Source organism: Engystomops pustulosus, chromosome 8 (genome assembly GCF_040894005.1).
Source record: "Engystomops pustulosus chromosome 8, aEngPut4.maternal, whole genome shotgun sequence".
NCBI lineage: Eukaryota > Metazoa > Chordata > Amphibia > Anura > Leptodactylidae > Engystomops > Engystomops pustulosus.
The window spans coordinates 62,463,369-62,479,115 of NC_092418.1; the positions used below are offsets into that span (position 1 = coordinate 62,463,369).

At 42.8% G+C, this 15,747-nt stretch overlaps 1 protein-coding gene across 2 annotated transcripts in view; it reads right to left on the reverse strand.

The window, feature by feature from the left end:
- CFAP410 (cilia and flagella associated protein 410) overlaps positions 1–15,747 on the reverse strand; it is an 86,290-nt gene that overhangs the window by 36,369 nt on the left and 34,174 nt on the right. For both annotated transcript variants that reach the window (XM_072120989.1, XM_072120990.1), the window contains one exon: positions 7,485–7,714. In XM_072120989.1, coding sequence (XP_071977090.1) covers positions 7,485–7,714 — 230 coding nt within the window. The remainder of the gene's footprint in view (positions 1–7,484; positions 7,715–15,747) is intronic.

The following is a 15,747-nucleotide window of genomic DNA, read 5'->3' on the forward strand; positions in this document are numbered from 1 at the left end:
CTCATGAATAAGCCCGACAGCTTGAATATGCTAATGACTCATTGGACATTTCACAGGTCATTTGCATACAGCTTTAGGACCTCATTGCTTAGGTTTACAGGCATGTAGAGGGACAATGCAGGGATAGAGTCAATGCTTTCTAATGGCAGTTTATGAAAATCTATTTAGATTAGGGGGGGTTATTTTGTCTGACGGGTTCTCTTTAAGTGGGGGTGATACTGAGGATTGTGATTTTACTATTGTCACTTATTGTGTGTTATGTGGCCCCCCTCATCAAGTCCACCAAGTATCATGGGTATCAGTAGTTAGACAAGCCAAAGACCCCTTACTCAAGTTACCTAAATTTGCATAATGAAGATATCCCTCTTAGATCAACAGTCCCTGAAACATATCAAACAGCCCCCCTGAAGTAGGGAGAGGTAGGGTAGAGATTTGATTTCCATATGTGAAAGTCCACTAAATGGGGGCACACCCAACAGGGGTCTGCTGTCATCCAACTGGTAAAGAGGAGAGCGAAGCACATATGGGCAGATCTGTTGATCCTTCTAGACTAAGAGTAGCTAATAGAAATTCCAGGATTTAAGGGGGACTGTTAAGGTAAACCTAGCTGATTGATCAAATCCTGTCATTTCAACTTATTTTCCTAAAAGCATTTTAACAGAGACTTCATTACAAGATGGCGCCGACATCGTGGATTATAACCAAAACATCAAGAATTTTGGAAATGTACTATTATGATGTGAACATGCGACAGCAGAGAAGCTCTCCAATCAAAACGACGTCTGATATTGTTATGCTCCTCCCTGTCTAGCTCTTTTTCCTATTCTTTCTGTATAGTCTAGTAGAATAAATAAAGTTCACGCAGTGCAGATTTGCCACAGGCAATTATAGCATGAGTGAGATTTAAAACCACAAATGTTGTCTGAATTATTCCTTACGACGTGCATGCATGCTGATTGATTAGAAACACACAGCCAACGCACACTAAGAGAGGATAGCTTAAATCCTACCACCATAGCAGCATAAAAATTCCTGAATTCTTGGAGGATCTCGAAGGGTGAATTTACTAGCAAGCCCTGGAAGGAGTAAATTGACATGAACAGAGGTTGCAGGAACCACCTCCTGGCTATATCCTGGGGGGCAGGGGATGACAGGCTATAAACTGGGGGGCAGGGGATGACAGGCTATAAACTGGGGGGCAGCGGCTGACAGGCTATAAACTGGGGGGCAGCGGCTGACAGGCTATAAACTGGGGGGCAGGGGCTGACAGGCTATAAACTGGGGGGCAGGGGCTGACAGGCTATAAACTGGGGGGCAGGGGCTGACAGGCTATAAACTGGGGGGCAGAGGCTGGCAGGCTATATACTGGGGGGCAAAGGCTGGCAGGCTATTGATAGGGATTTTTTTATGGAGGGCCCCAACAGCCCTCTTGACTTTTGTAAGGTGAGTCCTAATTAACCCTTTCATGGTTGTCCTGGTACCAGCGGACTCCAGAATCATAATATTGAACTAAAGATGAAGGACAGACTGGCTTCTCATTAAATGTCAAAGGGAATTAGCTAACAGGCGAGCAAACAGGTTACATAAAATGAAGTTTGAACTGGACCGTGCTTTGACCAGCTAATACTTAAAATGGTGGACAGTCCCTTATTTTGGGATTTCTTAAGTCAAGATGGCGTCCGAAACCAGTGTGATCTTCTTAACACTATATAAAAGGGGAGTAGGGACTGGCAGGCTATATACAAGGGGAGTAGGGACTGGCAGGCTTTATACTGGGGGGGGGGGGTCAGGGGCAGGCTATATACTAGGGGGCAAGTGGACTGACTAGCGATATACTGAGGGGTGAGGGGGCTGGTCAGCTTTATGCTGGCTGGAGGCTCTGACCAACACATTTCCCACCCTAGGCTTATACTCGAGTCAATAGATTTTCCCAGTTATTTGTGTTAAAATAGTTAACTCGGCTTTTAATCAGGTACATACAGTACCTTTTTCCTTCAAACATCCAGCATGGCAATGGGGGCAAAGTTTACCTCCTACTACGCCAATCTTTACATGGCTGTTTGGGAAAATAGGTGCATCATTAATAATCCATTTAGTAGATATTTAAAATTGTATAAACGTTGTAAGATGATGTGGTCATATTATGGCAATGTACTCATAAACAGTGGGATAAATTTAAATCATACATGAATAGGAATGACTACTTTATCGTTTACTTTTAATAATCGTAAAATAATTATTCATTTTTTAGACTTGGAGTTTATTAAGGAGGGGAATAAATAGAACACAAGAATGTTTTTTTTTTTTTTTTTTAAAAGAAACGGATTGTAACAGCTTCATTGAATATGGAAATAACTGCAATTCTATTCCTTACAGATTTCACAAAGGAATCTCATTTAGTTTACAGCACGATCCAGGAATGCCCTAGCAGCACAACCTAAGAATAAAACAGAAGAATTAAAGTCTTAAGGACCATATAGTACACAGTGGTATTAAGACAATAAAACACTTTAGACAATAAAGACACACCACACAAAGTTTTTTTCATAAATGTTTACCGTGTAAAGATTGCAAGGGAGCAGGGGAATCTTTAAAGGGGTTGTCCGAGTTTAAAAAAAATATATATATATGTGGCCGGGAACGGGCTGACTAAAATAATAAAGCTGTACTTACCTTCCGGTGCCCTCCCGTATCCAGCGCTGCTGTCGCTCCGGTCCGGGCGCCATGTAAACAAACAAGGCCGCCGGAGCAGCGCTGCATTCAGCTTCCGGCCGGCCGTGGACGGGTACGCCTATCCGTCCCTATACACAGCATTGTGTATGGGGGCCGGAAGGTTGTCGCGTCCGGCCGGAAGCTGAATGCAGCACTGCTCCGGCGGTCATGTTTGTTTACATGGCGCCTGGACCGGAGCGACAGCAGCGCTGGATACGGGAGGGCACCGGGAGGTAAGTACAGCTTTATTATTTTAGTCAGCCCGTTCCCGGCCACATATATTTTTTTTATCAAAACTCGGACAACCCCTTAAACTAGAGGTATTCTAAACTTCAAATAGACAACAGTCTTTTGACATAAAGCACTTTGCCACATGTGAGTCTACCGGAATAATTCATATGATCAAATGCCCTTGGGGTCTTAAATATATAGGGAGAACTGTAAGAAAATTAAAGACTTGCATTAATGAGCACTTTAGAAATATAAGAAATGGTGAATTGGATCACTCAATATCTGCACATTATTTCACAAAAAAACCCCAAAAAGGGCACACATTTTTTTTCAGTACAGCTACTTAAGAACACCTGTCTTACAGACGACTCCTAGTTACAAACAGACACCATTATATTGGTAATTCACTGTACTTTAGCCCTAGGCTATAATAATCAGCTGTAAAAGTTATAAAAGATATCTGTAATTAAGCTTTATTGTTAATTCTGTTTCTGTCTGTTAATTCTGTATGGTGTTACAAATATTAAATATACAGTTCCGACTTGCATACAAATTCAACTTAAGAACAAAACTACAGAACCTATCTTGTACGTAACCTGGGGACTGCCTGTATAGAATCTAATCAAAAAAATGAGTCAGCGAGAGACTTTCTGGGTTTCCGGCTAAAAGCCCTCATCCCATTAGAGCTTGATGCAAACTTTGAAATGAAATGTTTTTTGTTTTTTTTTTTATTTCTGCTTTTTTTTATAATTTTCTCCTTTTTGTCATCCCTTTACTTTCTCTTATCATTTTTTGGTTATCTTAATAGGAATTTTTGCATTACAGGCGGTCCCCTACTTAAGGACACCCGACTTACAGACAACCCATAGTTATAGACGGACCCCTCTGCCAACTGTGACCTCTGGTGAAGCTCTCTGGATGCTTTACTATAGTCCCAGACTGCAATGATCTGCTGTAAGGTGTCTCTAATGAAGCTTTATTGATAATTCTTGGTCCAATTACACCAAAAATTTTGAAACTCCAATTGTCACTGGGGCAAAAGAAAGAAAATTGTCTAGAACTTCCATTATAAAATATACAGTTTCGACTTACATACAAATTCAACTTAAGAACAAACCTCCAGACCCTATCTTGTATGTAACCCGGGGACTGCCTGTAATTGTACTTTTGAATGAACCTCTTTATGCCAGTATTAAAAAAAAAAAAAAGTATTCTGATGCCCCGGAAGAAGCCACCAAGGCGAAACTCTGTCAGGCAGAAGCCGAATGTGCATTTTTAAATCTCTTAAGTATAAAAATAAATGTAAAAAAAACCCAAAACTTTTCATTGGTTCAAAGAAACCCTATTGTACTAATGGACTTTAATTTCCTTTGGGAGTAACTAGCATGACCTGACCATGACTTGGAACTTCAAGGAGAGCGGCGTGGTTGCCAAGCAAGAAAATCTTCCTACTTGTGTTAAGGTAAACTTCTGATAGATCAAATCCTGTCATTTCTACTTGTCCTATTTTCCTAAAAGCATTGTAACAGAGACTTCATTTTAAGATGGCGCCGGCATCGTGATTATAATGAAAACAATTAACCCCTTCCTGCACCTTGACGTGATACTACGTCATAGGATGCGGGTCGTTCCCGCACCTTGACATAGTATCACGTCATGGCGATCACCAGGGCTCAGAAAAATAGAAAATTTTTCTATTACTTTGAAGTACAATGTGTGACGGTAAAACAATCTCAAAATCCCCTGGTTAAGTTAAAGCGCCACCAAGTTATAACCTCCTATAATGACACAGGGCAAATTTTAAAAATCAGGCCTGGTCCTAAAGGTCTAAAATGGCTTAGACACGAAGGGGTTAAGGCTAAAGAATGTCAACATTACGTCAGTAAGCAACAGCAGAGAAGTTCTCCAATCAAGAGACTACATGAGCTGGGAAATTTCCACCCCCTTCTTCTTCCATAATTTCTATATAGTTTTATGAAACCAAATAAAGTGCTAGCAGTGTAGATTTGCCATGGCAATGATCGCATGAGTGAGATTTAAATCAGCAATTTGTCTGAATTAATTTCTTATGATGTGCACGCATGCTTATTGATTAGAAACACGCAGCCAACGCCAACGAATCCTACCCTAACACTTGCACAAGGATTATCCAATAAGTCGGACAAACACAGCCAACTAGCAGCGTACAGTTCCGACGCAATGGATTTTCATAGAGAGAGAGAAAAAAATATATAATATATAATTTTGTACCATAAAATTATCCTACAGGAGGTTGATAAAATGTCTCCCCCCAATTTATATTTGGAAATATTAAGTCTACCATGATCACTACTGTCTGTTTATATAGGTGACCATCTATTAACTCATATTGGGGGGTCTACACATTTCACCACAAATAATTTTCTCTAAGCTCTCCTGGCTTTGACTCTAAACCCACAAAGTTTCAGCCTCCTCACACTCTTCATTGACCAGTGTCTTATTCACAATCGCCTTTAAGTGTCTTCTGACATACAGATATACAACACCTCCTCTCCTATTTGGCCTGTCTTTCCGAAAGAGAGTAAAACCTTGAATATTAACACCCCAATCATGTGATGCATCTATACATGTCTCTGCTACACTAACTACATCTAACCGTTTTCCTAATACCTGAGCTTCAAGCTCATCCATTTTGCTTGCAATACTTCCTGCATTTGTCTTTCAAGGGCGACCAGCCTGCTTGGGGGACTTCAATGAGTTTCAAAATATGCAACATTATAGAAATCACAGAATTTGATTAACTAACTTCTCATGCTGTGGCTGATAGGATAGTTTCACATTGGTGTGTGTTGTCATATCTATTGCATTTTGTCTCCATTGTATCTCTGCGTCCACAAAAAAACCCTGAAGGTTTAACATTGCTTTGAAAGCATCACACCTGGTTTCCCAATCTCATCAGTAAAAAAACTGAAGTTTCTTCAGGTTTTTTTTTGTATGCCCTTAGACTTCTATGGGCTTCTGTGATTCGCATTTGTGAAAAAATAGAATATGTTTCCCAATTTTTTTCATGGACAAAACATCAGTGAAGAAACAACACCCAATGAGAAAACACCCATTGAAAACCAGGGCTTTGTGAGTCATCAGTGGAAATCATTGAACCACAGATGTCAAAACAATGCCGACTTGAAGCCCTTCATCTGGACATCCCATTGCCCGAAGGTTTCAGTTACTTTAGGACAGCATATTCAGTACAGTATTCACACGTAGATGGTCAGTACAATGCGAATAAAACAGTATTTCACAGGAAATGATATGTTACAAGAGCGTAAACATGGGCATATCTAAACAGTTGCAGTGCCATTGTAAAAGTGAGCTGTGACATCAATAAAAGCAGAACACATGGTAAAGATTGGGGGAGTTGACAAAGACAAAGAGTCACACAGAAGGAGAACACAAAAGGGTATAGGAGGGGGGGGGGGCTAGGTAATGTCAGTTAGGTAGTTCCTGAAGAGAGCCAAGAAGACATAGCTGTGGAGATCCTAAATGTGGACCATGGAGACCAAACCTTATGAAACATGGTAATTTTGTCATTATCTAGAGCTGTAAGCTCTTCCATTCTCATAATATGATTAAGACAGTCTACTAATTCTGCCTTAGATGGTGGAGAGGGAGACCTCCAGTGGCGTGGTATTACTGTACGAGCAGCGCTTAAAAAATGTCTGAGGAGTCCCTTCTTGGCTTTTGCAATAGAGTACGGGAATAACGAGAGTAGTGCCAGTTCCGGAGATAGAGAGATCACCTCCCCACTAACTTTCTTATATAGGTCCCATACCTCCTCCCAGAACCGTGCCATTATAGGGCAGCCCCACCAAATATGTAGTTGCGATCCTGTATCAGAGAAGCACCGCCAACATGAATCGTCCACCTCAGGATAAATTTTATGCAGTACTGTGGGACATCTGTACCACCTGGAAAGTATCTTAAATAATGCTATTATTAAGGTGAAGTTGATCTCTCTCCATGCAACCCTTCCTCCCCACCTCACACCAGTCTACTCGTTCTGTTGTTTCTAGCTGAGGAAATCGATCTGCAGCCCTTTTTTGCTGTTAGAATTAATGAAAACACAACAGAGGAGTACGTACACGGAGTGGATTGCAAGTGACCCTCCATTCGCCTTCTATTTAGATTTTATACATTATATATACGGTAAATGAACCTTCTGCTTGCTTTCTGTATTTAGTTTCCATTATTGTTATTTACATTGTAAAATGCATTAAGATAATGGAAACTATTTGTATTAATGTAAACTTGACTACATGATTGTGGTTTTATTGACAAAATATGAATCATATAAAGTTTTGGCATCCACACTGTTAAAATTCTGCATAAGTCAGTCATGAGTGAAATCCATAACAATATGATGTTCTGCAGAAGCTGAGGTGTGTATTAAGAAGCTCTGTGGCACTTTTCAACATAAGTTAGCAGGGCAGGGAACATACTCTTGTGTGAAAAGCTCTTGAAATTCCAAAAGGTTTAGCTGTGGTAACTTCTTGTAATCTTACCTTGATTGTCAAGTTTCTGTAGATTCGGAAGGGTCTTTAGCACAGTCATCCTGTATTTGTGTGGATCTGGGTTGCAGCAGGGATTCTCCGATAGCCACAATATTTTCAATCTTGGGAGATGTTTCAGGTAATAAAGTTGGCCTAGGTCTGAAATGTTATTTTTCCTCAGATATAATTCTGTAAGGTTTTGACAGTGGCTTATTGGTTCCAAGATGGAAATGCCATTTGCACTGAAAAGAGTTACAAATCAATCACCAATAAAAATTATGCACATAAATTGCCATTCTCTTTGCCATTCTACACAGCTACAACACTGAAAGATTCTTCCCAAATAAAAAGGAAAATCAATAGCGAGACATAGGGGGTCATTTACTAAGGGCCCGATTCGCGTTTTCCCGACGAGTTACCCGAATATTTCCGAATTGTGACGATTGTACCTGAATTGCCCCGGGATTTTGGCGCACGCGATCGGATTGTGGCGCATCGGCACCAGCATGCATGCGACGGAAATCAGGGGGCGTGGCCGAACGTAAACCCGACGCATTTAAAAAAGGAAATTGTGTCGCGGAGCTTGCACTCACCTTCATCCAGGATAGGATCGTGAACTTCAGTGCATTTCAGGGAACTTTAGCGCAGCAGCGCCACCTGGTGGACGTCGGAGGAACTACCTTGATGAATCCCGGCCGGACCCGAATCCAGCGGAGAGAACGCGCCGCTGGATCGCGAACGGACCGGGTAAGTAAATCTGCCCCATAGTGTCTAACAACAAAAATGTTTTCCAACATTTGTATAGAATTACACCTCCCCCATGATCTTCTAAGGCAGTTGGTGCGTCACAACAGCTGTACGATTATATACAGCAAGTCTTATTTGCACAAGCCCCACACAGATAGCATTTATATAAACATCATGACAGTGTCAAACTGTAAATGGTCTCTTGAACCATAGCAAAGAAACACACATACAGTCATGGCCATAAGTTTTGAGAATGACACAAATATTATATTTTCACATGATCTGTTGCCCTCTGGTTTTTATGTGCGTTTGTCAGATGTTTATATCACATACAGAAATACAAGTGCAATCATATTATGAGTAGCAAAAGCTTTTACTGACAGTGTCAATGAATTAGTTAATGCAGCAAGTCAATATTTGCAGTGTTGACCCCTCTTCTTGTGGACCTCTGCAATTCTCCCTGGCAGCTCTCAATGAGCATCTGGACCAAATCCTGGCTGATAGCAGTCCATTCTTGCACAATCATTGCTTGCATTTTGCCAAATTTGTTGGTTTTTGTTTGTCTTGATGATAGACCACAAGTTCTCAATGGGATTAAGATCCGGGGAGTTTCCAGGCCATGGACCCAAAAATCTCTATGTTTTGTTCCCTTTAGTTATTTTTAGTTTTCAGTGATTTAGTTATCACCTTTGCTTTATGGAAAGGTGCTCCATCATGCTGGAAAAGGCATTGTTAATCACCAAACTGCTCTTGGATGCTTGGGAAAAGTTGCTCTTCAAGGACATTCTGGTTTCATTCTTTCATGGATGTGTTTTCATGCAAGACTGTGAGAGAGCAGATTCCCTTGGCTGAGAAGCAACCACACATGAATGGTTGCAGGACGCTTTACAGTTGGCATGAGACAAGACTGGTGGTATCGCTCACCTTGTCTTCTCCGAACAAGCTGTTTTCCAGATGTTCCAAACAATCGGAAAGGGGATACATCAGAGAAAATGACATTACCCCAGTCCTCAGCAGTCCACTCCCTGTACCTTTTGCAGAATATCAGTCTGTCCCTGACGTTTTTTTCTGGAGAGAAGTGGCTTCTTTGCTGCCCTCCTTGACACAAGGCCTTGCTCCAAGAGTCTCCGCCTCACAGTGCGTGCAGATGCACTCACACCTGCCTGCTGCCATTCCTGAGCAAGGTCTGCACTGCTGGTAGCCAGATCCCGAAGCTGAAACACTTTTAAGAGAAAGTCTTGGTGCTTGCTGGTCCTTCTTGGGCGCCCTGCAGCCTTTTTGGCAACAATGGAACCTCTCTACTTGAATTCCTTGATGATGCGATGGATTGTTGACTGAGGTTCAATGTTTCTAGCTGCGATACTCTTCCCTGTTAGGCCAGTTTTGTGCAGTGCAATGATGACTGTAGAGACAACCATGGTTAACAGAAGAGAAACAATGGTGCCAAGCACCAGCATCTTGTTAAAGTATCTAGTGGTGTGATTCTTAATCATGACAGATGGAGCTCCAACCCTGTCCTCATCAACACCCACACCTGTCTGTATTAATGGAGCAATCACTGAAACGATGTTAGCTGCTCCTTTTAAGGCAGGCCTGCAATGAAGTTGAAATGTGTTTTGGGGGAAAAAGTTCATTTTCTAGGCATTTTGACTTTGCAATTAATTGCTGTTAAGCTGATCACTCTCTATAACATTCTGAAGTATATGCAAATTACCATTATAAAACCTGATGCAGTAGACTTTGTAAAAATTAACATTTGTATCTTTCTCAAAACTTATGGCCATGACTTTATGGTGTCATATTAAAGGGGAGGATCTACCATTTAATATAATATCAGGATTGTGTTTAAGTGGAGATATACACTGTTACAAGTAAAAATGTGATTTTTAAATACAGAACTTTATTATTGAATGCAACTTTAAAGAGTGCATATCTCCAGCTCTGTTTCACATAGAAACACAATCCTGATATTATATTTAAGAGGAGATTTTCATTTTTTTTTTCAAATTCTTTTATTGAAAGCTAAATGATGTACATACATGAGATCCAAGGATAGTCTGCACAAAGTTGCATAGCATTCGCTTTATGCGAAAATAGCCTGTGTCTATGAATATTGAAGACGCAACAGCTATAAAAAGGGTACATTTTAGCAGGTGTCGTCATGACAATTTCTTCAATCATATAACAAAACAAATATGAATGAAACAGTATCAAACTCAAATTTGGGTATGGGGAGGGCAAGAGGGGTAGGAAAGAAGAGGAGGGAAAGGTTGGGTAAGGGGGTCTTAATCTGCAAGTGTGGTATAGGTAGGAGAATGCATAAAGTCCATCCAGGGCCCCCATGTCTAAACATGACTTTCCCCCAATCGGTGTAGTTCCGCAGATAGTTCCTCCATTCTCTGCAAGTAGAGGATTTCTGCAAACCATTCAGACATGGACGGTACTCAGGTGGATTTCCACAGTCTCGGGATTAGTGACCGTGCTGCGATCAGTAGGAAACCTGTCAGAGATCTTTTAGTCTTGGGGAGGGACATTGGAAGTATGAACAAAAACAGATGAGCTGGGTATCCAGAAGGGCTGTAAAACCGGGCACTCCCACCAGATATGTGTCATGTTACCAATGGTCTGTCGGCATCTCCAGCATTAAGCAGGACACGAGGGGTAAATTGTGTGTAGCTTGGCTGGGGTCCAATACCACCTAGATAGAATTTTAAAATTAGTTTCCTGAGCCTTGCCGGAAATGGACAATTTATGACACATTTCATAGGCCTTGGACCAATCATCTGGAGAATATATAGGGGGGGGGGGGATGGTTTTGGCCCACTAGTCCTGGAAGAGTCCGTATAGCATTGAAATTGGGTGAGGGATGGCAGTGGAGGAGAGGCATAGGCGCTCAAAGGAGCGGAGTTCTCTGTGTAGGTTAAGATGTACCTTGTGCTTATTTTAAAAGTGTTGCAGTTGATATATTCCCAGGTTATACGAGGGGTGCAAGTGTTAGAGCTAAGGAGGCTATTCAGATGACGTAAGGAGGGGTCTTCTAGGAGATCTTTAAATATGAGAAAGGATGTAGTTCTGAGAAGAGCTAAGAACTCGGCATGCGTGCCTCGGGGGGGGAAGTCTGGGTTGTCAGTGATTGGGACCATTGGTCCGTCTGGATGAAACAAGCATGTAGGCGCATCTATTTTTTTTTTAGTGTTCTTAAGACTTGGTGAGTCACATAGGGAAGAGAGGCCTGGCTATGATCGAGTGAGGCATATCAGTGGGACCAGAGCATTGTGGTGAGGGGGGCGGGTGAGAGACTTTCTTCCAGTTGTACCCATAATTTGTTCTTCCTACCGTGGTACCAGTCTAGATTCCTTGCATATGATTCAGCGAGGAAGTAGCTTCTACAATCAGGAAGTCCCAAGACCCCTTGCAGTTTTCTTAATATCAGTGTGGTCTTTGCTATCCTTGGGGGGGACGAGGCCCAAAGGAACCTGTTGAGTAGGCATGTTAGTTTCTGGAAGAACAGTTTGGGCAAGGCTAATGGGATCGTCTGGAAGAGGTATAAAAGCCTTGGTAGCAGGGTCATCTTTAAACAATGAACTCTCCCCACCCAGGAGATCTGTTTGGAGGCCAAATTTGCGAGTTCCCTTTTAGTGTGTAACAGGAAAGTGTCGTAATTTAGAGCTTAAGTGGATTTGAGGTCTGAGGGGATCTGAATTCGGAAGTAGGTGATAGCGTTGTGTTGCCAAGAGAATGGATATCTCAGGCGCAATTCCCGTGTTTCAGATTCCGAGATACCCAGGCCCATCGCAACGCTTTTAGATATGTTGATTTTATGGTTGCTGAAGTGGCCAAATGTTTCAAGGACTTCCATAAGAGGGGGCAAAGCAGAGACTGGGTTTGAGAGGTAGAGGAGGACATCGTCCGCAAAAGCTGAGCATTTATACTTTTACATTTATACGGTCTTTGATTTTGATACCTGTGATGTCGGGATGTGCTTGTATGGCAATGAGAAGGTGTTCTATTACTAAGGCGTATAAAAGAGGGGATAGTGGACATCCCTGCCTAGTGCCATTCTTAATGGCAGAGGGGGGTGACAGTGAGCTGTTGATTTTAATTTGCGCTTGTGGGGCGCTGTATAGTTTTAATCTTTGCTCTTATTACCGGGCCTAATCCAATTTGGGAAAGGGTCCCTCAAGGAAGTCAAAGTCCACCCGATCAAACGCCTTTTCGGCGTCAAGCGAGAGAATGAGAGTTGGAACTCCCGTTTGTGTTGTTTGATGTATCAGGGAGAAAGACTTTAGAGTATTGTCCCGGGCTTCTCTTGTGGGTATGAATCCCATTTGATCGGGGTGTACCAGGCCTCCCAGGAGACGGGCAAGTCGGCATGCTATTATTTTGGCATATATTTTAGTATCTGTATTGATGAGCGAAATAGGCCTATAGCTAGGACAGAGCTGGGGGTCCTTTCGTGATTTGTATATATTGTGTCAGTGATATCAGGGGTGCGGTGAGTTAAATGAGGATGAGGGTGCGGGGAGGTTGTATACAGAGTGATAATAGGAGCAAAAGGCTTCCGCAATATCCTCGGTGGTGCGGACGGGTGTACCTGCAACCGTCTTGATCGAGACTATATATGTCGACACTCTCTTATCTCGTAGGGCCTTGGCCAGTAGTCGTTCTGGCTTATTTCCCCACTCATAAAATGAACGAGAACACAAGTGCTTGTATCTTTTTTGTTTAGCTTCGAGGAGGGTGTTGACTTCGTGTCACGTCGCGGTGAGTTCCCTTAGGGTCTCGAGTAATAGATTTCTTTTGTGTTTGGCCTCAAGTTCATGGAGAGTGGAAAAGAGGGATGTAATTTTGGAGATGGCAGCCCTTTTCAGACGCGACCCATGTTTTATGAGGATCCCTCTCAAATTGCGCTTTAGGATTTCCCATTTATATACTGGCAATGTGGTATCATTGTGGTCAGAGTGGAATTTGTTGATGACCTCTTTTAGTTCTGAGAGGCAGAGCTGGTCTTGAAAAATGGATTTGTTAAGTCTCCAATTAAAGGGAGAACGTTTTCCTGGTAATTGAAAAAGGGTGCAAGTGACTGGGGCATGGTCTGAGACCTCGAAGCTTAAGGCAGACAAGAGAAGATTCTGCTGAACTTATATATAGTCGATTCTACTATAGGAGTTGTGTACCTGGGAGTAGAACGAATAATCCCTCTCTCCTTAGGGTGATGTAACCATCAGATATCCCAAAGCTGCATAGAGTTAAGAAGTCTACTCAGGCGATTGAGCTTGCTGTAAGACACAGAGGATTTACCGGAGGACGTGTCTAATAAGGGGTTGATGGCGAGGTTAAAATCCCCACAGAGAATGAGGGAGCCAGACGCAAACACCGTCAACTCTTCTAGCGTTTTGGTCAGGAAGTTCGTCTGGTCAATATTCGGGGTGTATATATTGGCTATAGTATATATAGAACCCTGAATGTCACACTTCACAAAGATGTATCTAGCCTCGGTGTCTAGTTTTGTTTCTATAACAGTACACAGCGCAGATTTATGTAAGAATATTGACACCTGGATACTCTGGATTAGTGCAATGTAGCTGTGTAGGGTAGTGTCTGTTTTTGATCACTGGCATGCGGTCTGTCATAAAGTGAGTTTCTTGAACACATACTGTAAGATTTGGACCCTCTGTTTATTAAATGAATAAAGGACCTGGGAACGCTTTTCCGGGACGTTCAGACCTTTGGCATTAAATGTTGCTATCTTAAATAGCAACCATTATCTCTCTTATAAGGGAGGTCCTCTCAGCCACTGAAGATTATACTGTGTATGTGAATTTGAAGATCGGGGGACTCTACTGAATTTTGACAGGAGGGTAAGGGATAAAGGGGGAGGAAAGTTATTAGTAAAGAATGGAGGGTTGGGGTAGTAGGAAGGGGAAATGTGTGAATAAAGAAAAACCTCAGACACAAAACAAGCCCGGGATAGGTACTAAGTAAGGTAGTGCGTGGGCACAAATTACAAAAGTAGTGTCTTACTACAGCCACACCTATTGGGGTGGGTGGTTGCGAAGTAAACAAAGGCGGTTAGCAATTAGGGTACAAAACAAAAGTCTAATCCGTGCAGGCCTTTAGGTGATACATAAACCTAAGTAATGTGTAAACATTAGGGGTTATCGGTCATAGTGAATGAGCAGGGGGAAACATCAGTATACGATAATTGTCCTCTCTCTTCGACTCCCAAGCTCTTGTGTGACAGATGTAACATGAGACCTCTGCGCAGGTGGGCAAGGCTTGGCATGAAGATTGCAGAAGTCTAAGGCTACACAGGATGGAGGAGTCTTCAATGGGATGAGACTTCGTTAGCAGGTTAAAGTCGGTCGATCAAAGGAGGGATGCCTCATATAGGGAAGGTCCAGGGCGCGTAGAAAGGAAGGAAGCTCCTCTGGATGTGTCAGGGACGCTTGGCCATTGCTGGAGCATGCGTGGAAAGCCCCATCTGTATGATAATGTTTTTATCTTGTAGCACTTGGAGCAATGGGTGCATAATGGCTCTTTGCCTGAGCATGCGCCTAGAAAGATCGGGGAACAGGGAGCTTTGTGCAAGTCGAGATCGCCCTTTTGTCTAGCTTTATGCATTATCTGGTCCTTTATGGAGTAATAATGAATTCTACATATGACGTCCCGCGGTCTTGCAGGGTCGGCACTTTGTGCCCGGAGTGCTCTATGGGCTCGAGCAATTTCTATACGAGTTTCCACTGGGCGTTCTAGTAACATATTGAATATGCCCGTCAGGGTAGGGATGAGGTCAGACGAGTTGCCTCTGGCAGGCCCCTTATCCTGATGTTGTTGCGTCGATTTCTGTTCTCCAAGTCATCCAGATGGGATACAAGCTGTTTCACTGGCAGAGAATGGGTTTCAGCTTTTTCTTGTATTTTTGAGATGGTGGTTGTGACTTGCGCCTTGAATGATTCAAGGGCATCGACTTTATCTTGAATAGCGTCTATCTCTGCCTGAACCTGTTGTAGATCATGGCGCCAGGCCCCTTTAAGTTCAGATGCTAGTGTGTCCATATCCCCTTGGATGGGAGTACAGCCAACAGGGCTTGTAATTCAGGGTGTCCCTGTAGGGCACGGACTGCTGCTTCTGGGCTTGGTAGATCTGGGTGGGATACAACATTGACCCCCTTCTCATGTTCCCCCTGGCGCAGAGGTTGTGTGGGGCCAGACATCTCTCCACTCTTATTTAGCAGGGGACGCTTAGATGGGGGACTCTGATTAGGGGTATTTGGTCCCTGGGGTCCCTTTTTCGGGGTTTCATAGGAGGCCTGTGATGTAGCCATTGAGGAGGGCTTAAGTGGGGGAGACATCCTATACAGGGCTGTGTCTACAGGGACTGGAGGCTCCTGTGATCCTGTGTGTGCAGGTATTGTGGCTAGCGCTGGGTGAGTCTGATCAGGGCAAGTATGCTCACCGGTTGCTGGGCCTGCTTTCCCGAGGGAGAGGCCTGATGGAGTGCTGCCTCATGGTGAGCAGTCCCTGTA